The sequence below is a fragment of the Brassica napus genome, chromosome C1 (genome assembly GCF_020379485.1).
Source record: "Brassica napus cultivar Da-Ae chromosome C1, Da-Ae, whole genome shotgun sequence".
NCBI classification, from domain to species: Eukaryota; Viridiplantae; Streptophyta; class Magnoliopsida; order Brassicales; family Brassicaceae; genus Brassica; species Brassica napus.
In genome coordinates, this window is record NC_063444.1 from 19,008,316 (window position 1) to 19,035,790 (window position 27,475).

The 27,475-nt window shown below is 36.9% G+C and overlaps 2 protein-coding genes across 6 annotated transcripts; one reads left to right on the forward strand and one right to left on the reverse strand.

The window, feature by feature from the left end:
• The first annotated feature begins 652 nt into the window (after positions 1–652).
• On the forward strand, positions 653–2,600 carry LOC125580442 (sterol carrier protein 2-like). 5 transcript variants are annotated; one of them, XR_007318153.1, is made up of 4 exons: positions 658–1,838; positions 1,923–1,983; positions 2,358–2,457; positions 2,546–2,600. XR_007318153.1 is itself a non-coding variant. In XM_048744874.1 (3 exons), the coding sequence occupies exons 1-3, from the start codon at positions 1,752–1,754 to the stop codon at positions 2,193–2,195; spliced, it is 252 nt and encodes an 83-aa protein (XP_048600831.1). In that variant the 5' UTR covers positions 660–1,751; the 3' UTR covers positions 2,196–2,344. The 5 variants fall into 5 exon arrangements, 1 of the variants encoding a protein (XP_048600831.1); XR_007318152.1 differs by having other exon boundaries at positions 662–1,838; positions 2,358–2,466; XR_007318151.1 differs by having other exon boundaries at positions 653–1,838; positions 2,368–2,597.
• Positions 2,601–10,881: 8,281 nt separating this feature from the next.
• LOC106372705 (extensin-like) lies at positions 10,882–12,503 on the reverse strand. Its single transcript, XM_013812979.3, has one exon. It carries the CDS (start codon positions 12,199–12,201, stop codon positions 11,083–11,085), a length of 1,119 nt encoding a protein of 372 aa, XP_013668433.1. The 5' UTR covers positions 12,202–12,503; the 3' UTR covers positions 10,882–11,082.
• Positions 12,504–27,475: the final 14,972 nt, after the last annotated feature.

The following is a 27,475-nucleotide window of genomic DNA, read 5'->3' on the forward strand; positions in this document are numbered from 1 at the left end:
AAGTACTTTGGAGATGCTAAATGGTAATAAAGCATATGTGAGCTTATATATCTTGTGAGTTGTATTTGATTAAATATATTTTTAGACACTAATGTCTTTGCGAGATATAGCTCATTTCCTATTTATGGAAATTAGAACGGCGTCGAGAACATATCTGTTCTCTCCAAGGTACGTATGGATTTAGGATTGATTTATCCTAGAAACCCAGAGTTTGGTATGGTTTTGCAGATACATGATATTTATAAAGTCGAACACAAACCAGCTATGTTTTTACAATTGGTGAAATCGCGATCTCTTGGCGGTCCCAGAAACTCTGGTTGCGACATCTTCGAATCAAGCATAAACTATTGCGGTTCACGAAGCATGTCGAGAGTGTGTGTGGCTTCGGTTAATGAGTCACCACATACAAGAATCAAGCGGAATAGTTAACAAGAAAGAGCCAACGAAAATATTTGAAGACAATTTGGCTTGTGTCGCTCAACTCAAAGAAGGCTACATCAAAAGCGACAAAAAAAAAGCATATCCCTCCAAGATTTTTTTTCGTACATACGGGAACTCGAGAAAAATCAAGAAGTATATGGTCATGCGACAATCTGGCTGACTTGTTCACAAAAGCTCTTCCGACTACAACATTCCGAAAACACGTTCATGGTATCAGAATGTGGCATTTGCGTGACCTGTGACGAGAAAGCTAGGTCCACTATTCTCAGGGGGAGATTACGGCAGTGTACTCTTTTTCCCTTGTCATGGTTTTTGTCCCAATGGGTTTTTCCATGACTAGATTTTTAACGAGACACTACGTAATATAAGATGGATAATCAAGAGCGAGTGTTCGAAGATAAATATCAAAAGAGGATGATTATCCAACTTGGATACTTGTCCTATCATAACATCATCTTTGTCATCTCTACGCGTCTTGTTCTCTATTAAAGAGATGATGACTATGTAATTTTGTTGCACTATAAATAGCTAAGTTAAGTTGTTGTTCTGAGAAGATAAAAGATACAACAATAATAAGATCACTTTCTTCTTTACTCTTCACAATCACACAGACCAACTCTCACTCTCTCCTTTATTATTCTATTTTCTCTATAAATACAAGTATATACATAATCATTTATATCCTGAGGTAATAGTTCATAACACATTTTGATTTCAGACGAAGTCTCTTCTCCCTTAACAAACGTGTGCTTTTAGCCATAAGTCGCAAAAAAAATTTCTCTTTTTTTTTGTTCGACAAATCAAAACGTTAGCCATAAATGGCAGCTGTATACAGTTTTAGCATTACCGATATAATTTTAAGATTAGGAATCCGATTTTAGTAGATAAAGAAATTATTATAAAGGTAAAAAAATATCAGATTTTTGAAGCTGTATAAATACAAATCTAAAAAATTGTAATTTATTCATTCATAGAATCAACATACAAACCATAAAACGGATTAGAGCACCTCCAATGGGGATGAAGTTCAAAAAATTCATATATATATAAGTATATGTTGTATATGCGTATGTAAGTGTGGAGTCCGTTATTTTGTAGAGAACCCCACCCTTAAGGTTCTTAAAACAAACAAAGTTTTAAGAACCCTAAGACCATCATTATCGGCGATCCTTAAGAGGGTTTTTTAAAATTAATGACTCATTTAATTAAATCAAAAATACATAATATCCCAAACACCGATCCTTAATGTAGCTATTTTGTAACCGATCCTTAACACACATTTAAAGACACGTGTCAGCACCTAAACTAATATGATGAAGCATCATCTCTCCACCGATGCCGGTAAAGAGCTCACGGAGAAGATCGGTCTCGTTTATCAGATCAAAGTCTCTCCCAAGGTAGGTCCCCCCTTTTCTTAGACTCGATTTGTGTTCTAATTAATTTTTTTGGTTAATTTTGTCTATTTTGTTTGATTTTTTCAGAAATTAGGGTTTGAAGAGGTTACCTGCATCGTGGATCTGAAGAAAGGGGAAGTCACCAAAGGTTAGCAATTGGGTATTCAAATAAGAAAAATTAAGTCATGATTATCGTAATTGGATCCTCTTAAAATCAATTGATTGTTCTTTTATTTTGCAAAATTGATTTTTTTAGGAAAATATGAAGGAGGGAAAGTGGATGCTACTTTCTCCTTCAAAGATGATGACTTTTTTCAAAGTTGCTACTGGCAAGATGAATCCTCATATTGCTTTCATTAGTTTTGTCTTTTTTTTGTTAATGTCATTTTATTACAAGTTTTTAAGCAGCCTTTTGTTTTTGTGTCTAAACCCAAATCCACCAAGCTTCTGCTGTCTTGATTTTGTTTGATTTGGTTCAAGAAGTTGATCTCTGAGTCTCTGTGTGAATGTTGAATGTTTTAGTTGGTGGCAGGGGTGCGATGAAGATAAAGGGTAGTCTCAGTGCTGCGCAAGAAGTTCACCCCTGACATTTATCCAAAGCCTTCGAAGTTGTGAACACAGTGTAAGAATGGTGCTGCAAGCTTCCCTTGAACTCACCATCTGATACTTGTCTCCTACCAAACAACCTGCAGTAACTTATCCAACTGTAGGTTTAACTCAAGTCTAATACAAACTGTCCGAGCTTCGTTTCTTCTCTGAGAAGGCAAGTCAACAAACACAGTTTCTCCTCTTTCACTGCAGGAGTTGTATTGAACTGAGATAAATGTTACATTTGATTATTTTTCTATTTCACTCAACTCTGTTGAGAGCATTCCTTATTGTAATTAAGATGTTTATGTTTTCAGGCTTCTGACTCGGAGGGTGTTGCGGAGCAGGATTGTGATAATGTTCTGATTCGTTTGCAGCTGGAAATTCACAGTCTGGTGGTGATGAAGCCACTGCTGGATTGGTGACCAAGCCACTGCTGCTCTAGTACGGTCAGTTTCCTCTCTATCTCTTTTCACTAGTAAAAATCCAACGCATAGCCACTACAAAGTTGTGGCTATAGAGCAAATTATCGTGGCTATAAAAGAAATCAGCCACGCTTAGATGTCCGAAAAGTAGCGTGGCTATAGCTTCGTGGCTAGAAATAAGCGTGGCTTTTCGTGGCTAGTAGCCACGTTATTACCACGCACGTTTTCGTGGCTATAATAGCCACGATATAATATTAAGACGTGGCTATTGCTAGTGGCTATAATAGCCACGATACTGCCACTTATTCGACGTGGCACTATTAGCCACGGTTTAAAACTGTTTTTCAGTGGCTATTATAGCCACGATTTAGCTACTAAGATTCAACATTTATAGTATCCACTGTTTTGAAAAACATTCGGTTTGATTAGTTTTAATTAGCCAATTTTCATATTAGAGATTCATTCAAATTATTAAAATTGCACATTCAATAAACACAGAGCTTAATATACACGATAGTCAAGGTTCAACATTCATAAAAAGTTACATAAGACAAGGTTAAAAGTTTTGAGTCTAAGAAGACTATCAAAAGACCTTGTTACAAAAGACCTTGTTACAAAAGAGGTTATAAGATAAAGTACCAACTTCTAAATGCCATTGGGAGGATTAGGCTGACCAGTTGGTGCTTGAGCCTGATGATCAGAAGTCTGTCCAGTAGGTGCTTGCGGGGGGCCTAAGTGTTTGGAGGAGCTGATTGATTGCTTCCCTTGTTGCTGCAAAGTCCTGCCTCATGTCTGAGACGTCCTGTTTCACCCCAGCAACATCAGAAGTGACACTTTGGAGGGTTGTCTCAAGACCGCCCACACGCATCTCCAGGTCCAGGTTGCGGGCAATACCATTGGGGACGCGTGAAGAAGGCGCATGCTCCCTGAATTGTTCACTGCCAGGTCCGTAAACATATCCCCTCTTACTCTTAGCATTCTGTCAAGAGAAATGGAAAAATATTCAAAACCAAGCAAGACCAAACAGAAACTAACATAAGGCTATTTGATCAACTCAGGTAACACATGTAATGCAATTGTCAAAACAGAACAGAAGATTAAAAGTGTCCGAGAATAAAAATGTTAAGCTATGATACCTTCAGATAAGCCTTGTTTAACATGAGGCGAGAAGGAGCAGATGATGCACTTGGACTCCCTGGTGATCCTTCAGTGTTAGAGAGCTGTGTGGCTTCCATCTCGGCCTGAGTTCCCAGTTCTTCAGCCCGATAGTCCACAAAAGTCTCATCTGGTCGGGAGTGTGTCTCCCTGACAAGGGCAGTGTAGGATGGTGGTTCACCAGAGGCTTGCGTCTGCAAAAAAAAAGAAATTAGGAAGACAGATTAGAAAGACAAATTATAGTACAGACATGGAAGATACCATGTTATACGCTATCCTTGCAAAACACTTAAGGCCTGCATTATGCTTGTGGCACCCTTTACCCACAGGATCAGCCTTGCGGCTTTTAGCAGCCTTCTTGCTTTTCTTTTTAGCTTCATCAGTCGCCCAATACTCCAGAAGCAGTGTCCAGTCGCTATCATTGATGTACTTTGGCTTCTTGTGTTGCCTCTTCTTCTTGCTAATCCTTTCACCAACGGATGTCATCGTTTCCTTCTTCCACAGACCGTAGACCAAATCATTAAATTGAGGCTCCCAGTAGAAATTTTGCTACAACAAAAAACAAAACAGTAAGAGGTTTAGAAACAAGAAATAATAACAGTAAGAGATTTAAAAAAAAATGTAATTTTTGATTACCACAAACGTTTGCCACCAGGAATCCTTCCTTTCCTCAGGCACCTTATTCCAACTCTTCCAAGGACCCATGTAGTATCCTTGCCAAGTTGCACGGATGAAAGCATGGATACATGGGTCAATACCAAACCTAAGATGATAACAAACATCAGTAACTGAAACAAGACTATGACAAAATCATACCTAAAATTTCACAAAACAATCCTAACAGAAACAATCCTAACTAATCAAAGACCCAATTCAAATAACAGAAACATTCAAAGATGAGGAAGTGATCTTACCATAAAGCTCCATTCGGTTTATCAGGATGGAGATGTGGCTGTGAGAGCCTAGCAGGTGAGTTGAGCATCGCATTAAGGGTCATCTGCGGGTAGCTGTTGGAACGAGATGAGGAAGCAGCATGGTTTGGAGCGGCTCCAGTAGCACCAGGAGGCATAGGAGGAGACCAAGCATGGTAAACAGCGGGTCCAGTAGCACCCGAAGGCATAGGAGGAGACGCAGCTTGTGTTCCAGGTGCTCTTGTTGAGTTCATCTGTACAAAACCAACAAGAACACATCTTTAGAGTCAAGAAAGAGAGAAAGACAAATCTAAACGAAGAACAGAAAGTAGACAGACAAAACCCCTAATCGATACTCTAAAATAAACAAAACCCTAGATCGAAACAGAAAGTAGACATGTAACAACCAATCAAACAAGATAGAGAGAAATCGAAACCCTAGATCGAAAACCCTAAAACATCATATCGAATCGAGAATCGAAGGGTTTCATCTCCGAGAAAGGAGAAGAGAAAGAGAGAGGGTTACCATGAGAGGTGGGAGATGGAATCGGAGACGGCAAATTGAATCGGAGACGGCGAGATTGAACCGGAGATGGCGACACAAGAAACAGAGAGGAGAAGAACCGTTCCGTCGCGAGTCGAGAGAGAGAGTATGTCTTTTTTTCTCTAAGTGTTGAGAAGAAAGAAGAAAACTGAATTATTAAACCCTTTTCTAAAGCCACGAAATATCAGTGGCTAAACCGTGGCACTGAACCGCGAAATTAAAAACAATTGGAGCCAAAACCAAATCAACTGGAGCCAATCCAATTGGTTTACCAAAATTTTGGACTAGCCACGATTTAGCCACGCAATTACAGTGGCAATATGTAATATCTCACGGGAAACCAAAAAAAATTCGAGCCAAACCAATTGGTTTTCTCTATTTTCCTTATAGCCACGAAACAGCCACTTAAACCGTGTCTCTATCTAAAAACGCGTAACCACAAACACCCAACCCCTAAAGCACAATCCCTAAAACCCAAACTCTTTTCCATCAAACCTTATACCCATACAACAACTACAATTCAAACCCTTCATACATTCATATATTTTACATAATATAATTTTTCCAACAATCTCACAACATATTTTACAAACCTTATAACATATTTTACAACCTTACAACATATTTTACAAACCTTAAAACATATTTTACAACCTTAAGCATATATTTGACTACTCTGAATCACCGTCTGATTGTACCTCAACATCTGATACATATTCATCGTTTGGAGGATTCACCGGGGCAAGATCATAATCAGAAACATCGTCAACAACATGTGTTTCCACCCGTAACAATGAACTTTCTGCAACTTGGTCACGTCTATCATCCTGCCACGCAGTTAAAGCAATTTCGGACGTTTCTCGGATTCCTCGAGGAATAATTTTTGCGCATGCCCACCAATCATCGGCAGAATGTCGACGTACCCGTGGATAAGAAATAAAACATGCTTGATCACAATTACCTGGTCATGATACAATAACATCAAAGTTTAAAATTATGGCTTTTCATCAAACATTAAATCTCAAGCACATATATATTTCACTTACCAGGTAATACAAAAGGATCATATTTTACATATTGTCTTCGTGGTGAGACATCAACAAGACCAGATGGATGTATTCTCATACCGCGATTTTCCGTGGTGTCAATCCACAAACATTTAAAAATCATGACCTTCAAGCCAACATCACCATGATACTCCACCATCATAATCTCCTGTATGAGGCCATAGTAGTCTGTTTCATTGGTTCCAGGAACACAAACACCATAATGTTGAGTTTTTCTATTTTGACCGTGGTTATGTGTGTGGAAAGTGTATCCCCGGGTGTGATATATTGGCCAAGACCTATAATTGCGCCTAGGACCTTGTACAAAATCCAACATCCACATAGGAAATGTGTAAAACTGAGTCGCATCGTTAATCTGCAATAGAATAACATTGTTATAAATTACATCATAAAATAAATAAATTGTGGAACTTGATAATATTAAAACAAAAGCTCACATAGTCTTTGCACCACTCTGCAAAGTTGGTGTCTTTCGCTTTTTGCATTGCAACTGGAGTAATATCAGGAATACTCCGTGTCATATATTCTTCAAACATCCTGCACACATTTAAAATATTAATTATGTAACTAGAAATATGTATTTATATTATATTTTCATAATATTAAGGTACCTTTCATATGGAGCAAATGTTTCACAGTTGAGCATCATAAATGTCTGAAGAACGGTGTTATCTTTATCATTTAACCAACCAGTTGAGCATTGACCACTGATTCTCCCTTCGTGGTAAAACAAAGGTGGTACATCCGGATAATTGTATGAGAAACGAATATCATTTGGACCTTCTGGAATGCTCATGATCTCAGGATGACCAAAATAATTTGAGGATGCTCTTGAAATCTCCTCGTTTATCCATTGTGCAACTATCGAACCCGCAATGCGTGCTTTGTTTCTGACCATCTTCTTTAAATGGTACATGTATCTTTCAAATACATACATCCACCTAAAATGGACGGGCCCACCTAAGGCTACCTCATCTGGAAGGTGCACAAGAAGATTTTGCATAACATCAAAGAACGATGGAGGAAAAATCTTTTCCAAGTTACAAAGCTTCACACCGATATTTGCCTTTAAAAGATCAATATCTGATTCTTTCAAAATCCTCGAAGAGATATCTCGGAAAAAGAGGGCAATATCTGTAAACAAAACATTAAAGTTATAACATCAATCATAGTAATTATTAAGATAACATAAAAAATAAATACCTCTAATTGCCGTATGAACATTTTTTGGAAGAAGTTCCGCGAATGCAAATGGATAGAGTCGTTGCATAATGACATGACAATCATGACTTTTCAGTCCATGTAGCTTTAAATTGCTTTCGTCAATACATCGACTAAATTTGGAGGAATATCCATCGGGGAATTTTATATCATTTTTCAGCCACAGAAGGAATTCTCGCTTAGCCGCATTTGACAGCCTGAATATTGGCACGGGCATCGTTCCATCCTCTTTCATCTCTAAATCACGCCTTTTGCATAGACCTGGAAGATCCAATCTGCTTTTGACGTTGTCTTTTGTCTTTCCAGGAGCATTTAACAATGTGTTCGTGAGGTTATCGAAGAAGTTTTTTTCAATGTGCATGAAATCAAGGTTATGCCGAAGAAGATGAGTTTCCCAATACGATAACTCCCAGAAAATACTCTTCTTAACCCAATTGTGAGTAACTCCGTATTCAGATATTGTCTTGGATGGATTATCATGTCCATTCCCTCCACATTCAACGGACTTTGATAAACCTTTTATATTATTTATCCTCTCACGCAATATTTCTTCTCCGGTCAACCATGGTGGAGGAGGATCCACAACTGTTTTCCCCGTGTAAATGCTTGAGTGTTTATCCTGTAAGGATGATCTTCATCTAAAAACCTTCTGTGGCAATCAAACCAACTATGTTTCCGTCCATTACGTAACCAGAATGCACCTGTCTCATCTTGACAATATGGACACGATAGCCGACCATGTGTCGTCCAACCTGAAAGCATCCCATACGCTGGAAAATCGCTTATCGTCCACATCAACACTGCTCGCATTATGAATCTTTCTTTCCTTGAAATATCATATGCCTCCACACCATCTTTCCATAAACTCTGTAACTCTTCAATCAACGGCTGAAGGTAAATATCTAAGCTTTTTCTTGGATGTTTGGGTCCGGGAATTAGCACCGAAAGGTATAAGAATTCTCTTTTCATACACATTCCCGGAGGTAAATTGTATGGAGTTACAATAACTGGCCAAAGGGAATGTGCTTCGCCATTCATACCAATCGGATTAAACCCATCCGTTGATAAGCATAGATAAATGTTCCGGCTTTCAGCAGCAAATCCAGGATATAACTCACTGAAGTGTTTCCACGCTATGGCATCAGATGGATGATGTATTTCTCCTTCCGGAGTTACATGTTCCTTATGCCACCGCATATTGGAAGCTGTCGCCTCAAGTTGGTATAGACGTTTCAGACGATCTGCTATTGGGAGGTAAAACATTCTCTGTTTCGGTTTGTTTTTACCTTTTCCGTTCTTTGGGTAGTAGCGATCTTCTCCACAAAACCGACAACTGACCAACTTCGCATCGTCTCCCTTCCAAAATAACATACAGTTCTTCACACATACGTCAATCTTCTGTAAGGGTAACCCAAGCGACCGTGTCAGTTTCTTTGTCTCGTAATATGTTGCTGGAGCTTTATTTGGCTGCGGAAGTATGTTTTTAAATACTTCAGATATCTCATCTACACAAGCTTCTGGTAGATTATAATCTGTCTTCACTTTCATCATCCGCGAAGCAAGAGACAACTGAGAAATTCTTTCTGCACATCCTTCGTAGGGAAGTTGAGTCGCTGCTTCAAATGCTTCAAAAACACTATCATGATAGGGTTGTGCTATGTCTGTCTCTTCTATAGCTTCCGGCATGTAAGCTGGCGCAATGTCTGCGGGTACCTCTGGAATATTCTGCTGGTGATCTTCATAAGCATTCCAAATAGGAGTCTCTAACATTTCTTCTTCACCCGTCAAATGATTCGCCCCGGAACTCTCACCAACATCGTTGAATTTCTCTCTATGACTCGTCTAAAAATAATAATTTCCCTTGAAACCGTACAAGAATATATGTCGTGCGACAACTCTTGCTTCACGTTGCTTCACATTTTTGCATCGAGCACACGGACACAACAAAGTTTCTCTTTCTTTGTAATCTTCTTGATTACACGCAAATTGAATAAATGCATCAACACCTCCAAGAAATATTTCAGAAACCTGATTACTCTCAGGATCAATTCTTTGATCCATCCATTCTCTAGATTGAAAGTAGAAAGACATTTTGTTCTGAAAATTTGAGAGAAGAACAAAAGTTCTAAATGTCACGGTTATGAAGCGTATATATGATACGAAATAGCCACGACAAGGCCACGAAATATTCGTGGCTCCCTTAAAATATCATTGCCAAACGAATATTTCTCTGCCATAACCAGAATAAAGACTCAAAAAGCATGTATAGCCACGAAACAGCCATGAAACAACCGTGGCTATATCCCATTTCGTCAAACGATTGGACGTAACACTTCCTTTTTGATGTCGGCACAAAAAAAACAAAATGGTGCCACGTTTTATTGGTGGCAAATTCGTGGCTATTTTATACAGCCACGAAAATTTCGTAGCGCTTCTGTGGCTTTAACCTGCCACGCTTTGTTTCGTGACTTGATCGTGGCTTTTTTAATTTTACCGTGGCTTTTACGTGGCGGTTTCGTGGCTTCTTTTAAATAGCCACGGTTTTTAAGTGGCATTACAGTGGATATGCGATAGATTTTTACTAGTGTTTCTTTCGAGTATTCTCTCTGTAATGGATGAGTTTTAATTGTTTAAGAAGAAGCTCTGTTTAGGTTGTTTTGTCTCTTGATTCTGTAATGGAGTTAATGTTCTGTTATGTTTATGTTGTGTCTTCTTCTTGTAGTTGTTCTGTTATATTTATGTTTATTCACAAAACCAAAGTCATCCATTTTCTCTTTCTCTCTTTAATCATCATTCACTTTTTTTTTTTAAGAACCCAAGTTAAGATTAATTGTTTCTTAACTAAATTCTTAACACACATTTAATACTAAAAAAAGTGATTAAGAAACCCTTATGAGGTTATAGGGATAATCATGCTCTAAGGGTGGGATTTTCCACAAAATAATAGACCCTCACATATACAACATATGCTTATACACATATCAACTTAGCTTCTATCCAGTTCTTTTGATTTCGTAGAGTTTATTCACATTTGTTCACAACATTTTCACAAGCCATAACATTTTCATCAGCTTTGTAGTTGAATAGTTTAAAAGACATATATTACTGAAGGAATATTTCATTACATTCCGTCACTCCCTTTGAAATTTAGATTTCATATAACATTATCCAAACAATCACGTTACAGTTACATAAAGTTTTCTTTTTTAATATAAGAGCAATAACAAAACTTAGATCCTTCTTAATCCCTGTTTCCGTAATCGTTAAAACATCTAGAAGAACCTAGATCTTGAGATCTCAACCATTTTTTACTGTATGAAAAGAAACACAAAAAGATCAAGCCAAGAGAGGAGTCTTTTTCTGTGGAGCAGGACACTTGAAGTCACGAGGTGGAGTCTTGCCACAGTCGACGAGAAGCTCAAGAGCAATGGGAATAATGAGGTCGATGTTGAGAAGCTTGGCTCCAATGGTGGTGCAAAGACAGACCGCTGCGTCAAGACCCACTAAACCGCCAAGAACTGGGCAACAAGTTGCCTTTGCATAGCTTTTTCCTAGTCCGATGTGAATCAAGCCGCCAAGCACGTCCACACACGCGCCTAGCTTCAGTGCGTCGATGGAGCACGTCTCCGGTTCAGGCGTTAGTGCCGGAGGTGGAGGAGGACACGGAATTGGTGGAGGTGGCGGTGGCGGACATGGCGTCTCTGGGGTTGGAGTTGGCGGTGGTGGCGGGGTTACGACTGGTGGGGTTGGAGTTGGCGGTGGAGGAGAAGGCGTAGGGGATGGAGTGTATGGAGGTGGTGGCTTGATGGTGGGCGGTTTTGGAGTGTAAGGTGGAGGGGATGGAGTGTATGGAGGTGGTGGCTTGACGGTGGGCGGTTTTGGAGTGTAAGGTGGAGGGGATGGAGTGTACGGAGGTGGTGGCTTGACGGTGGGTGGTTTTGGAGTGTAAGGTGGAGGGCATGGAGTGTACGGAGTTGGAGGCTTGACGGTGGGCGGCTTTGGGGTGTGATGAGGTGGCTTGTCGGTGGGTGGTTTGGGAGTGTGATGAGGTGGTTTAACGGTGGGTGGTTTTGGGGTATGATGAGGTGGTTTTGGGATATGATGAGGTGGTTTAACGGTGGGTGGTTTTGGAGTGTGATGAGGTGGTTTAACGGTGGGTGGTTTTGGAGTGTGATGAGGTGGTTTGACGGTGGGTGGTTTTGGAGTGTGATGAGGTGGCTTGACAGTGGGTGGTTTTGGAGTGTGATGTGGTGGCTTGACAGTGGGTGGTTTTGGAGTGTGATGTGGTGGTTTGACAGTGGGTGGTTTAGGCGGTTTAACGGGATGTTGAGGAGGTTTAACGGGGTGTGGAGATGATTTTGGAGGGTCACTACAGTCACAAGCGTAAGAGACGGCGCAGAAACCAAGGAGGAGAAGTATCACAAAGGAGAGGTTTTGTTTGTGAAGAATCCCCATCTTTGGGGTTTAGAGTTCTCCGTTTGGTTTAGTGAGGAAGTGATGAAGTACGTTAAAACTATTGCGTCCTCTTTATATAGACCAACGGAATCTCTAAGTTTTTTTTGTTTTCTTTATAATGTTTTCATTATCATCGTCCGTGATGATATGAACGTGCCAAATTGCTGTGTATGAGATGATTGAAGTTGGACTATGATATAAAATCCGCGTGCGTGCGCGCTAATGAGTTTTTTTATATTAATGTTTGTTATTTTAACATTTTGCAACAATATAATCTTTATTTATGCTAAAATGATGAATACAAAATGTTGGTCACTTAAATGTATCGTCGTTATTGAAAAGTTAATTTATTATATCTCATTTTAATTATTTTTAAAACTTCATATGCACAAAAGAAAAATAAGTTTTGCAGCAGACACAAATCATAAAAACTAGATAGGCAACATCGATTTAAAATGATGAAAGGTGAGTAGGTTTTCTACTCTCGATTTGTTTATTATTGACTCTCCATAACTGATTTCATTTTCCATCTCTATAAAACCGTGCTTTCGTTCTCGTTTCTATTTCACTGATATAAGTTTTGTTTCTTTTTTTTTAATTTCTTCTATGAATTCGGTGAATTACATAAGTGTCAATTTAACCTACGATTTGAGGTTTAGTTACTTAAGAGTATACGGATAAAATATATATATATATATATATATAATACTTTACTATTCTAGTATATGTAAATTGTGTATAAAATAACAACTGTTTGATTTATTAAATGATAAACCAAAAAACTTATAATAAATAGTTTAAATCTCTCATTCTTACTATTATAATAGGTAGATAGGGTATTATGGAGAAATAAATATTAAACGAATGATCAAATCTCTCATTCTTCAAACAAAATCAAAATGAGGTGATTGGAATCTTGTCGTGATATTTCATTAAAAGTTTTTTAAAAATAAAAATCAAAACTAAAATATTTAATCTGAATGAAATAATATATATATACAGTGCTTCCAATATTAAAAATCAGTTCAATTTGAAGAAGTGCATTTTTGGGATTGTCACGATAAAATATTAGAAACTTCCTATTTAAAAAATAATTTGTATACGTAAAAGTATATACATTAGTGTAAGTACATAAATTAAAACCAATACATTTTATTTATTTACAATCATGTTTTTGGTAAATAAACTTTAGTGATATTGACATAGATATATATATATATATATACATACTATGTTTTAATATAAATATTTAATATTGACGCATCCTATTCATATGATTTTATTAGCATATATATGTATATTTGTTGTAACAAAAATTTAAACCGTTAGTCACAAAACTTTTAATATGAGATTTATCAATACAAATTTCAAAGTTAAAATATTATGATCTCAATAATTTTTTAATGTAAATTTTTAAATTAACATATTTATATATATTTTATATAGTATATAATTTAATTTAGATGATATTAATATATATAATATAAATATCTATTAATGAGACGTCTTATTTATACGATTTATGATCATTTGTATCTTGTCTCAACAAAAACATTTAAACCATTGATCATAAAAAAATTTTATGTGAGACTTTTACCATTTTTAATAATTTATAGTCATTTAAAAAACTTCAAAATATAACATATAAGAAAAACTATTTTTTTATTATATGCTTAAAGCATGATTTAATTTCTTTTAATAATATAAAATTAAACAAAAAGAGAGGATACATTTTGTTTATCAAATATGTATTATTCATAATCATTAATTGTTATATATATGTTAATCATATTAGTTAATTCCGTAGTTTTTATTTAAGAAAAAAATTAAAATATTATTTTGTACACTACTTATCAATTTGATAGTTAGTTTAATAAAAAGTATAATATATATTTATATAGATCAACTTATTTTTCTAATGATTCTAAGAATTATTTTAGTGATGACACGTGGTTATAAAAACATGTTGTAATGCTTTAGGATAAATATATATGGGATGAGTAAGAATAAATATACTTGTCACTTGCTCGTAATTAGAAGTAAAGGGTTTCCTTTTATAAAAGAAAAAAAATTAGGTACGACGGGTTTCGTCAAGCTTTCTTGAATTTACGTACGTTCGTAGACTAGTAATAATTCTATAATTGTAAGGTTATATATATACAATTTTGAAGTTTATGGCGTAGTCTTAGAATTTATATTTTTAATTTTTGAGGTTCGAAATCAAGATTTGTTGTCTAAGATTTAGTTTTAAGTTTTCAGGTTTAGTTTTTGGAATTATTGTTTGGTTTTTGGGATTTTAGTTGTTTTTTTTTTTGAGAATTCAACGAATTCAGCCACGTATATTACTACCTTTTTTTGAGAAAGTATATTATTACCTTCTTGGCTGATGGTATTACTAAGGCTATATAATGTTATAGATTTAAAAGTATATTATTACCTTCTTGGCTGATGGTATTACTAAGGCTATATAATGTTATAGATTTAAACCAACAACAAATAGGAAAAAAAAAGACTACAAGATTGAAAATATTTTGTAGTGCAATGACTGTTTTGCCAGTGGCGAGACAAATGATTGACTTTGGCATTGTTATTTGACCTTCTCAATTTTCTTAAACCACAGTCATAACTCATAAGGGCATTTACATATTGGCTGGTAACATGTGTGCTATGCACAAACGGATGCTTATAGTGTTTTTGCTAAGACTTAAGAAATTATGTTACTCATCGAAGGTCATTCTTTTTGCAAGGACTTGCTAGATTTCTATTTAGCTGGGATAAAACGTTCATCACAAACCATCTCTTTTATTAAAACATAATCATTTTCATCGACGTAACTTTTTTTATGAGTTTTTTAAATTAAATACACCATTCTATTATATAGTTAAATCCACTCTTCTAATTATAAAAATAACATTATACTACTAAATTTGTAATGTGTTTCCAAATAACATACAGTAGAAATTCTATAAATTAATATTCCATACATTAATAAACATCATAAATTAATAAATTTATCCGGTTACAAGTTGAGCAGATTTAAAATATAACTAAAGTCAACAAAATAATAATATAATATTTTCTTAGAAAATCTTATGTAAATATATGGTCTCACTAAAACTATAAATTAATAATTTATATTTACATACATTTTATATAAGTATAAACGAACCATTATATTGTTTCTTTTATATTCACAATAGAATTATCTTTATATTTTCTTAATATTTAATATATTTTTATGAGATTAGTAAAAATATATCTAAAACCACTTTAAATTCTTCGAAATATATTTTATATACATCTAATAACAGAATAAAACTAATATAAATATCGAGTTTCAAAAAATTAATTAATGTATATTACACTAAAATTAAATATGTTTCTTATTTTAGAAAAAATATATCTTAAAATAGAAAATCTAAAAAGGAAACTTTTTGTAAATTAAAAACTCTATAATTAATAAAATACTGAAGTCCCAACATTATTAATTTATATAATTTTTCCCAATAATAACTAATCTTGTGTCCAAACAATATAAAACATTAGGTCATACCTTTTTAATAACTTTTTATTTATCTTCCTTCGAATTATTTAATTTAAAACCGCTCGAATAATTTATAAAATTGAAAATAAGTATAAATATTTTTGCGAGTTGAGATACTACAAAAATCATTTAATATAAAATTAGATAAATTAAGAGATTATTTTGTTTTGTATTTTCATAAAAAAATTGCAATCCCTTAAAAATAATAAATATTAGATTCTTATTCTTAATTTTTTATTCTTAAGAACAGCGAGATTATGTGTGGTTTAAGTTGACATCAAATAGTTTTATACTAATAAAATGTTATAGTCAATAAATTAACATCAACTAAGTTTTATAATTAAAAAAATATCAAATAAGTATATATCACAAATTTAATCAAACAAATTACAGATATTTATCAAAACTTTGTATTGAAATGGGTTAAAATAATTAAAAATAAAATTAAGCAACATTTTAGATAATTTTGCATATTTAATATAAATATAAAATAATATAATTATATAGTTTTCAAATACACTAGAATATAAATTTTAAAACATTACTTATAAAAAAATGTTAAAATCTATTGATATTGTAAATTAGATTTTGTTAAAAAATATCGGGCCATAATCTAGCTGATTTAAAATGTAAAAAAATTAACGGTAAACCTTAAGTAATAACATGATTACGGTTTGTATTTTGTCATCAATTAGCATATTGATTTAACGGTCTTAATGTTTTCTTACCTTTTTATAATGTCAAAACTCAAAGGCAAGAGACCAACCAAAACATATACCAGTTTATTGTACCAAAAAAAAACTTGTATTTAATAAAAAAAAAACTTGTAATTAAATACAAGTTCACTATCTGATCTTAACGAAATTGTAAATTAGCGGTCATGGATGTCAATTCTCTCGACTTTCCAAATTAAATCGTAATGAAGATTTGATAATATAAAGGTGAATAGCAGTGGAAGCCCATGTTTTTGACTAAGAGTTCATTAATGATTCTACACCAGCAGGTCCATGTTTCAATTCCCGGAGAGAGCGATTTATTAAACAATTATGTAGACTACGGATGAAAGGCTTACAATAGATCTTCAACATGGTGCAAGTAAAACTCGGTCAGACGTGATATTCGTAGGACAACTCAGGTGATGCAGTTAGTCGTAGATCCTTATAAGGCAGATAATATTGTCGGTTGTCGAATCGTCTATGTAATCTTTCTCAGTAATATCGTAATAAAATAGCGTTAAAAAAAGTGAATAGCTGATATACAATTTTTTAGTATAATAATTTAACATTTTATAAAAAAAAAATTACAGTCAAACCTAGTTTTTAATAGAAGCTAACTTCCAAGTAGAATATTCGTAGGATTCCGTGGATGGTTAATTTTAGTGCAAATTTCCAAACTATGATGGCCCTTGTGTAACCATTTGTTACGTTTTACCAAGTTAAAGTAACCCAAGTGTTTTTTTTTTTGAGAATTATTTTCACTAGTGTTGTCACAAATTTTTTGATTAATATGTCAAAAGATAACAACATGCAAGAAATGTTAGACTATTGATGGAATATTCAACTAGTTTTTGAGAATTATTTTCACTAGTGTTGTCACAAAATTTTCACTAGTGTTGTCACAAAATTTTTGATTAATATGTCAAAAGATAACAACATGCAAGAAATGTTAGACTATTGATGGAATATTCAACTATTCAAAATCTAACAAATTACATATATATTAAAAAAATCACTTCGGACTCATGTGACCCATCTCATAATTATTATGTGTTTATACTAATAAACCAATATTACATTTATATAATTAAATCTTGGTTTACGTTCTCTAGACCTTTTCCAAGCTCCTTTTAAGATCTTAGCTTCCCACGAGAAGTGATTGAGTCCGTGATTGATGACTATCCTTGGAATTATTTTCATATCCATAAAGTTGTCCTGTTATGGCATAGATTGAGAGTCGTTAGCAGACACAATAATAATGAAACTGATAAGTAAATATAAAATAGTGATAAGCTAGCTCAAACAAAAATATTAAAAATATATTTTTAATGGGAGAAATGTATTGACGCGGGTACAAGGTTGCGAATTGCGGGTCGATTTGGCGTGTAGTAAAAATAATGTAACCCGTGAATCTGCTCCTTTTGTTTTGTCTTTTCAAATGAGAATGGGATAACGTCACGACTCACGTATAAGAGTCTTAAATAATCATAATGAGACGAATGAACCGTGTATGAGTTGTAAATTGTAATTATATATTGTATATATATGATGATCACAGTTCACATACATGGATCGCATGTGAGCAGACCATTGTTAATTTGTGCTGAAACCAAGGGCCAGAATATATGTTGAGTGTGTGCATCTGGTCAGGTGGATGCCATTCGGTGGATGCATATGCATATATGTGTATTGGACTGAAAAAATTTGGTTTGTTTTGGTTTTAGTGTGGTCGAAAACTCATTAGTGGTAGAGTTTAGAAAGACACTATAAATACTCTCTAAATCTAATTTCTTGCTTCATAACACTCATAACATTCATTTGGCACAAAGTGAGATTAATAAAGGAAAGAGGCAAGAAGCAAGAGCAAAGAGAAAAGTTGGAAGGAGTATCTACAAAGAAGGTAGAGGAGAAGCAAAGGGGGATCCGGTCAAGAGTCTTAGACTACTTCTGCTTCTTTGGACTGTAGATTTCATCTCCTATACACACAAGTTTCAGTAAGCTTAAGCCTTTAGCTTATTGTTGTGTTGTCTCTAGGTGAATAGAGAAACACAGAGGTGGTTGTGTAAGGAAGCTCATGTATACACCTGATACTAGTGAATCGTTGAGAGTGTCGTCCTCTCTCCAGATGTACCGAAAGGGAACTGGGTCAAAAATCTTATGTGTCAATAACAAACTCAAACAACAACAGAAGTGTGCTAAGGTGTGAGAACCGAAATTCGCACTGTCGATTTCCGTTTAAATTAGAAAAGTTAGGAAAACCCTAATTTCCCAGAGGTCTCATATATCTGCTAAACCACACGCCAAGCAATCGGAACACGAAATAAAGACGAGAAAAATAAGAAATCGAAAAGAGAGCAAAATAGATCTTATCCCGAATCCGCGTTTGAGCGTTACAACAAGGTAAGAGCCTGGGCTACGAGAGCTGTTGGCGAGATTCCTAGTTCTAAAACCCTAAGACTGCAAGACCTAATTGAGTCACAGCTCGAATAATAGAAACAGAAAGTTGAGTAAAATGCTCTAAGTGCTAAATTTGATGTGTCTCCGATCCCCTTTTGCCTCTCACCTAGGACTCCTTATACACTTGTTCCTAGGTTGTTTTGCGTCTTTCCCCTTCTGCCCTTAAGCCGTCATAGCTGAAAAATGGAGATATTCCAATTTTCCCGATCTTCGTGATTATCTTCGGAAACTTCACATTTATCCGCGGAAACTTGACATTTATCTTGCCTTACGGACCAAGCATAAACCATCATACGGCTTATGGGTTTTCGGTTAATAAATCGTAAGTGGGCTTCGAGTTGCGTTTTAGGCCTCTCTGGGCCGTCTTTGACTCGAAACGTTTATTACGGTTTCTTCGATAAAAACAAACTTCCTGCGGTTTCTATTATAAAGTTTGACTGATGACTTCGAGTGATGAGAAACAAAGAATGGTTTAGCCATGGCCTACGGGAGATAGCATTAAAGAGTAGACGAGAATGCATCGATTCGTGTCGTATTGACGTTTTGGGAAAGTTCGGTCGCTACGCAGCGACCGAGCCGTGTGCGTGCTCGGTCGCTACGTAGCGACCGGGCTTGGCTTGAGCTCGGTCGCAATGTAGCGACCGGGCTTAGCTTGAGCTCGGTCGCTACGTAGCGACCGAGCCGTGTATGAGCTTGGTCGCTACATAGCGACCATGCTTGGCTTGAGCTCGGTCGCTACATAGCGACCGAGCTAAAGCCAAGCTCGGTCGCTATGTAGCGACCGAGCCGTGTGCGTGCTCAATCGCTACGCAGCTACCGAGCTTGGCTTGTGCGTGGTCCGATGGTCATACTTGAGCTTGTCCGTGGCCGATTTGGATACGTGTCTGTTGCCTCCGGAAAATCCGTATTTAGCGGTTTGATTGAGATTAGAACAAGATTTTACCGCAAGGTTTTTTGTGAAGATTCTTTTTACGAAGAATAACTTTCGTAAAAAATGTTCACGCTGATTTTTACGGAGATTTGGATGTTAACTTCGTCGTGACCGTTTTTGACCCTAACGTGGATCGTTGATGAGATTCTAGCATGCGGTTAGGCGAGTTAGGCAAGATAGGCACGTTGGACGAAGTTCGTGTCCAAATATTCGTAGACAAACATTGACGAAGAAAAACTTATGCATATAAAGAAAAGTTTTTTTTTATTGGGGCTGCGCCTTATGAAGGCTGCCTACGTACCCTTGTCGAAGGGATCAAGCCTTTCGTAGTTCGTCTTGGAGTTAAGATGCTTATGATCTGTTTTCCAATGAGACATTTACGGTTTTGTTATGTCTCATGTAGAGATTATCAGGCATGTTGCTATTGATGGCACTTTATATTGGACCTTTGTCGGCCTTGAAACTATCCTTGTTGGCTGTTTGCTTTGGCCAAGTGTGGCCGTATTTATGTTTTTGGGACTTAAAGCGTGTGGCTTCGAATCCCAGCCGCTTTGCGACTTTTTTAATAAATTGTGTTTCGCGTTTTAAGAACATGTTTGTATTCGTTTGATTGTAGAGGGAAGAGTACGAGTTGTCATCTCATATCTAACTCTTTGTAGATTGTTATATTCACTATTCATTTTAGATGAGAATGTACGAAAATTTTTCTTTTCAGAACTTCATGAACATTGGAATACAAGTGAAGAGGCATATTTTGGGATCTCGTATCTTTTGATATCATGCCTAGAGATGTTAGAGACCAGTGTGTTGGGTTTAGGGCAAGACCTAGGCTTACTTCTGGTTTTAGGGGGTGCGATGACTAATTCGGCTTACGTATCCCGTTACAGTTTCAACCTGATTCCATACCGATTTAAAGTCCGCGATAGGTTCTCGGCTTATATGACTTGTATGGTTGAAACCGAACATCTCTCCAAGGACAATTTCTAAGTCTCCTGGAAGTACTGACCAAAATTTTGGATTTCTTTTATAGCGCTATTACCCTTGTGTCGGGTGTATGAGAGCTATCTCTACGAGATGGCTAAGTCTGTTTAGGACTGTTAAGAGTTTGTTGTGATCAGCAACAAACTTATTGGTAGATATTACCTTTTTTGAATCTTCGCGAAGGATACGTGTTTTAAGAGGGTGTTAGTGAGTATGATTGTTTGGTCCTCCAAGATGGTGTTTTTATCGAGGAAGGTATTTTTCTTTAAAAATGTTTCTTCAAGCGTCTGCGACGTCTCGCAATGCTGAAGATTGGTTTCTCTTTCGTATGCCGCGTTTCGTGCTCGAAATGTTCGCGGGCTTGAAGATGTTATGCGGTCTTGCAAGGGTTTATAGTCTTAACCCTGCGTTTGAGAAACATTTTGGTTTGTCTACGGATGTTTGCAGCCAAAATTGTTGTTCCTGTTTGGATTTGGATTGCGATCTAGGAGTTAGGACCAAGGGATCGCATAAATTTTTCCCCGGAAAGAGGCATCCTCCTATACTGTGCTTTGTGAGGTGCTGGCCTTCCGAGATTTCTTTCGTGTATATTTGAAGATGTTTCGTATAGCTATAGGAGCTATGTTACGAGTTTTCCTTACATGCCGCATTTTACAAGTAAAACACAGCGGGCTTAAAGTGAATCGTAGTATATGGAACTTGGTCAATTTTTGACAAGTTCAACCTTTCCGTTAACTGTTTGGTTGTTAGGACTGAGTTTTGTTATGACGAATTTACCGTATGATTCCCGTTTCTGGGTCATACGATAATTGTTTGTGTAATCGTTACTTGGCGTTTCAAGACAAATTGGGGATTACCGTTTAGCCGTCAAGTTATTGGAGCGGTGGTCGCTCAATTGTTTTGGCTTTGCATGAAGGCTGTGCTCAGCTTTATAGCCAAGGACGTTGTTGGTAAAGGATTAAACCATGGCACTTTTGTGTTAACACCAAAGCTGTGTTAGTTTACGATTTTTCCTTAAAGGGATGCCGAATTCTGGTTCGGGCTTTACGGGAAGGCGTAGTTAGCCAAGGGCCAAAGGGCGTTTGTCGAGATTGATAGGCCGAGTAAGCCGAAGCTTTCATGTTTTAAGATGGCCCATGGGTGTAGAAAACGATCTTTGCTTTAGGTTTCAGTTATACGACGAATATTTCGTATAATGTTTCCTTCAGTCGTATGAAAATTGTTTCCTTTTTATCCGAGGGAGACGAAGCCTAAGAGTCTCGACCCAGAACCCGTGCAGAGTCAGTTTCGAGGTTATTTCCTGCTCGGATATATCTGAGGGAAGTGAAACGTAGAAGTCAGTGCTCTACGATGATAGTAAATCAGATATGTCAAAGTAGCGATATTTCCACAGATTTTACGGGACGCGTTTCTGCTTTGATTTCGATCTTTGGTGAGATTTCCTTGGAATCACTCATGGAGTTTTACCAAAGGTTATTTTGTTATGATCCAGTTGTAAGAAATTTTTTCGATGCTTTTCCGTGACTTACCAGGTTCAACGGAAACTGAAAGCAATGCTGGTGGTTGAAGATTTTCTCGTATAATTTTTGACTTTTATATGAAACTCGTTTTATTTAAGTTGAAAGGGTCTTCCAGACTTTGGCTAATCGTCGAGTTTTAGTTTGATATTGGTACATGTTTTCTAAACGCATGATCGTGATAAGAGGTGCTGTATAGTCCTCGAGATTATGTTCGTGATGTTTTAGATATGTTGTTGGCGTTTAGAAAAATCTTAGATTGTCGTTTGCCTATTGGGACGATTTTATTGAGGCATCCGATTGCCTAAGTGTTTTCTACCTATCGCTGCGAGAATTTACTTTGTCAAAAGCATTTTTTTTATGCCGAGGCAAAAAGTTTTTTGAAGTAAGGGAGTATGCGAGTATAGTATATGTACCTACTCCCTCCCTTTTTTTCGAGGAATAGAATGACCGACAATCCGGGTCGGTTTGAAGATGACACTAGGATTGCGAATTGGTGGTTTTCAGGTTGACAACTTGGAGTATGTCGGTTTTTAAGAAAGTTGCTAGGAACGAATCGATTTTAAGGCGATGTGCGTGTCTCTAGTTCTTTTTTTTTGGGAAGCGAGCTAAGTATGCGTGGCAATCGTTTCTCATTTTTGCGAGAGTTTAGATCGGTTAGCAAGATCTGCCAGAGCAATTAAAGAGCAATAGGAAAAACTGCCTATGACTTAGTTCACAAGACTATCCACCTAAGTTTTAAGTTCCCTAAAATTCTATGGCAGTCTCAAAAGCGTTTTAATACTTAGTACCTTCCTACGAAAATTCCAAGTTTGATTTTGAAACAAGTCAGACATTCCTTAGTGCTCTCGGAGATGCAGTTTTGTCTCTTCTCAGTTTTGCTTGCTTATTTTCGCTTCCTCTTCTCGTGTATGTTCGCCATTTTCGATATCCTTTGAAATTTGACATTTATCTTCCGAACTTGACTGTTATCTTCTCCTTAGATACGACGTCAATTTTTTATGAAAAGGTTCAACGTAATCGTATAGTTGAGGCGGCCAAGGTGTTAAGTTAACTATTGCCGTTTTATACGATTAATTTGAATTCATGCGAGAAAACAAGTCTTTGCGGTTTTTTATCGTAAAGTTTCAATGGTAACTCCAATCTAGACGACAAAAGAGACGTTTCGATCGAGATTCGAAGGAGAACGCAAAGATGGAGGTAAGGGCGAGTAGGAGCAAGCCAAGGATTTTAGACGAGTCTTACTTGTTTTCGTCGTAAAATCTCAACGGAAACTCTGATTGAGACGAAACCAAAAGCGTTTCGATCGGGATTCAAAAGAGAACGCAAAGGAGGATCTTTTTGAGGCCTGACAGGTCGCTATGTAGCAATTTGGAGGTCTGACAGGTCACTATGTAGCGAGTAGGAGCACACCAAGAAGTTTAGACGAGTCTAACTTGTTTTCGTCGTAAAATTTCAACGGAAATTCCAATTGAGACGAAATGAAAAGCGTTTCGATGAGGATTCAAAAGAGAACGAAAAGGAGGACCTTTTTGAGGCCTGACAGGTCGCTATGTAGAGAGTTGGAGGTCTTACAGGTCGCTATGTAGCGAGTAGGAGCAAGCCAAGAAGTTTAGATGAGTCTAACTTGTTTTCGTCATAAAATCTCAACGGAAATTTCAATTGAGATGAAACGAAAAGCGTTTCGATGAGGATTCAAAAGAGAACACAAAGGAGGACCTTTTTGAGGCCTGACAGGTCGCTATGTAGCGACCTGTTTTGGGCACTGGCTGGTCTCGAGTTTTGATGATACGTTGATGCGGTCATTTCGTAAATGCTGCCAATTTTTCTACGAAAGTCTCATAATAAAATATTGACTCTTTTCACTTTGCAAATGATGTTCCGTAAAACATTTTTGAGTTTAATTTTACGAAAGCTGTTTCGGAAAATATTTTCAAGTTTTTATGAAAGTTATTCCGCAAAATGTCATTATTTTAGTTTTACGAAAGCTGTGTAAAAAATGTTCTTGAGTTTAATTTTACGAATGATGTTTCATAAAATGTTATCGAGTTCAGATTGACGAAAGCAGTCTCGTAAAATGTTGTCAAGCTTAATTTTACGAAAGTTATTCTGCAAAACTATTATGAGTTTAATTTTACGAAAGCTGTTTCGTAAACATGTTTTCGAGTTCCGCTGTGGAAAAGCCCTTTTCCGGAAAAGTAATGTTTTGCGGCTCTTCTGCAACTTTAGTTTCTGGGTTCAAGTACTATAAACTTTGGCTGTGACGAGCTTAATTTATTGCGACCCATCTTAATCAGAAATTTTCTCGTTTTCTGCAGGATTGATCCGAGGAAGTTTTGAGTAATTTTTCCGTAATAAGCTCGAATTCGACGATTTATGTTACTATGGAAGCGACTCTTAAGTATTTTATGAAACCTTAGGTTTCAGAAAACGTTTTAACAGTGACGGAAACGATCTCCCGTTTTGCTTTGTTTCATGTCCGTCAACCGTTTTTAAATTTTGAATGATTTAAGAAATCGACTTTGTTTCTCCGAAAGTTATCAAGAAGAAGTACCACCGTTGGGGTTGCGTACCCGATTTCATGTTCTTCTTCTTTCTGCGAGTAATCTAAGGTTTTTCCGCGAGTAACCTAGGGTTTTTCCGCAGTTTTTGGGAGAGCAAGTTTTATTTTTCCGAAAATTTTTCGGAAAAAGTCTTTTGGTCAAACCATAACACGCTGAGATTTCTCCAACTCGGTAATAAGAAGAACTTTATGGGGTTGGATATATTTTATTATTGCCCTTTGTGTTTAGAGGGAGAAATCGCGAGCTCGTTTAGTGCTCTTCTTATGGCGGAAGGTCGCGACTAAGTTTTCCATTTTTGTTGAACACTACGGCGTTTCTGTAAGCGTTGGCCATAGGAGAAGTCAGTGCTGCGAGTTTGTCTTTCATATATCCAGACATCGTTTCGATCAAGCGTTTTGTGGCCATGAGTAAGAGTAATCTGTAACCCCCCTCCATCTAGCGCCAAACTGTGGGAACCGAAATTTGCACTGTCGATTTTCGTTTAAATAAGGAAAGTAGGAGAATCCTAGTTTCCCAGAGGTCCCAGATATCTGCTAATAGCGCACGCCAAGCAATCAGAACACGAAATAAAGATGATAAAATATAAGAAATCGAATTCACGTTTGAGCGTTACAACAAGGTAAGAGCCTGGGCTACGAGAGCTGTTGGCGAGATTCCTAGTTCTAAAACCCTAAAGCTGTTAAACCTAATTGAGTCGCAGCTCAAAAACAAAACGAAAAATTGCCTAAATTGCTCTAAGTGCTAAGTTTTGATGTGTGTCGAATCCCCCTTTGCCTCTCACCTAGGACTCCTTATATACTTGCTCCTAGGTCGGTTTGTGCCTTTCCCCTTCTGCCCTTAAGCCGTCATAGCTCAAAATTGGAGGTATTCCAATTTTCCCGATCTTCGTGGTTATCTTCGGAAACTTCACATTTATCCGCGGAAACTTGACATTTATCTTGCCTTACGAACCAAGCATAAACAGTCATAAGGCTTATGGGTTTTCGGTTAAGAAATCGTAAGTGGGCTTCGAGTTGCGTTTTAGGTCTCTTTGGGCCGTCTTTGACTCGAAACGTTTATTACGGTTTCTTCGATTAAAACAAACTTCCCGTGGTTTTTATCATAAAGTTTGACTGATGACTTCGAGTGATGAGAAACAAAGAATGGTTTAGCTGTGGCCTACGGGAGATACCATTAAAGAGTATACGAGAATGTATGGATTCGTGTCGTATCAACGTTTTGGGAAAGTTCGGTCGCTACGTAGCGACCGAACCGCGTACGTGCTCGGTCGCTACGTAGCGACCGAGCTTGGCTTGTGCTCGGTCGCTACGTAGCGACCGAGCTTGGCTAGAGCTCGATCGCTACGTAGCTACCGAGCCATGTGCGTACTCGGTCGCTACGTAGCGACCGAGCTTGGCTGGAGCTCGATCGCTACGTAGCAACCGAGCCGTGTGCGTGGTCCGATGGCCATACTTGAGCTTGTCCGTGGCCGATTTAGATACTTGTTCGTTGCCTCCGAAAAATCGGTATTTAGTGGTTCAATTGAGTTTAGAACAAGATTTTACCGCAAGGCTCTTTGTGAAGATTCTTTTTACGAAGAATAACTTTCGTAAAAAATGTTTACGCTAATTTTTACGGAGATTTGGACATTAACTTTGTCGTAACCGTTTTTGACTCCAACAGTATTTAGCGGTTTGATTGAGATTAGAACAAGATTTTACAGCAAGGTTTTTTTGTGAAGATTCTTTTTACGAAGAATAACTTTCGTAAAAAATGTTCACGCTGATTTTTACGGAGATTTGGATGTTAACTTCGTCGTGATCGTTTTTGACCCCAACATAAGGTTACTTAGTCAAGTGAGATAAACTGGTTAATTGGTTAAAGAATTCTAAACAAGTGGTATCAGAGCATTAGGTTCAACAGAGAAAGATTACGGTTTCAGTTTTTGATCTGCTGTTGGTGTTTGGCTGCACAGTGTTCAGGGGGCTCTGGTTCTGTCCATCATTTGGAGTTGTTTGAAGAAGTTAAAGGTTACTGGTCTGGGTGTTCAGCTTTAGCATAGGATAAAGTCTGGAGTCTTGGAACCAGCTCAAGGTAAATTTGAGGTGGAGAAGTTTGACGGTTAAGGAGACTTTGGTTTATGGAAGTTTAAAATGCTTATGAAGCTTGAGCTTCAGGGTTTAGATTTTGTTTTTGAAGAAGAAGAATCCAACAGTTCTGTTAAAGGAAAAGAAAAAGAAGGTGAGGTCACAGAAGCTAGGAGTTCTCCGGTTGATCCGCTGAAAAAGGAGAAGGATAAGAGAGCAAAGAATCTGATATGCTCTTCTCTTAGCAACATGATCTTACATAAGGTTAGGAAGGAGACAACAGCTCTAGGAGTATGAAAGGCTCAGGAAAGGGATTATCAGACGAAGTCCTTACCTAACCGAATTTATTTGAAGCAGAGGTTTGCCAGTTTTAAGATGGAAGAACACAAAATCATAGAGGAAAATCTTGATGTGTTTCTGAAACTGGTAGACGATTTGGCAAATTTGAACATTAATGTGAATGATGAGGACCAAACAATCCAGGTCCTGCCTAGTCTC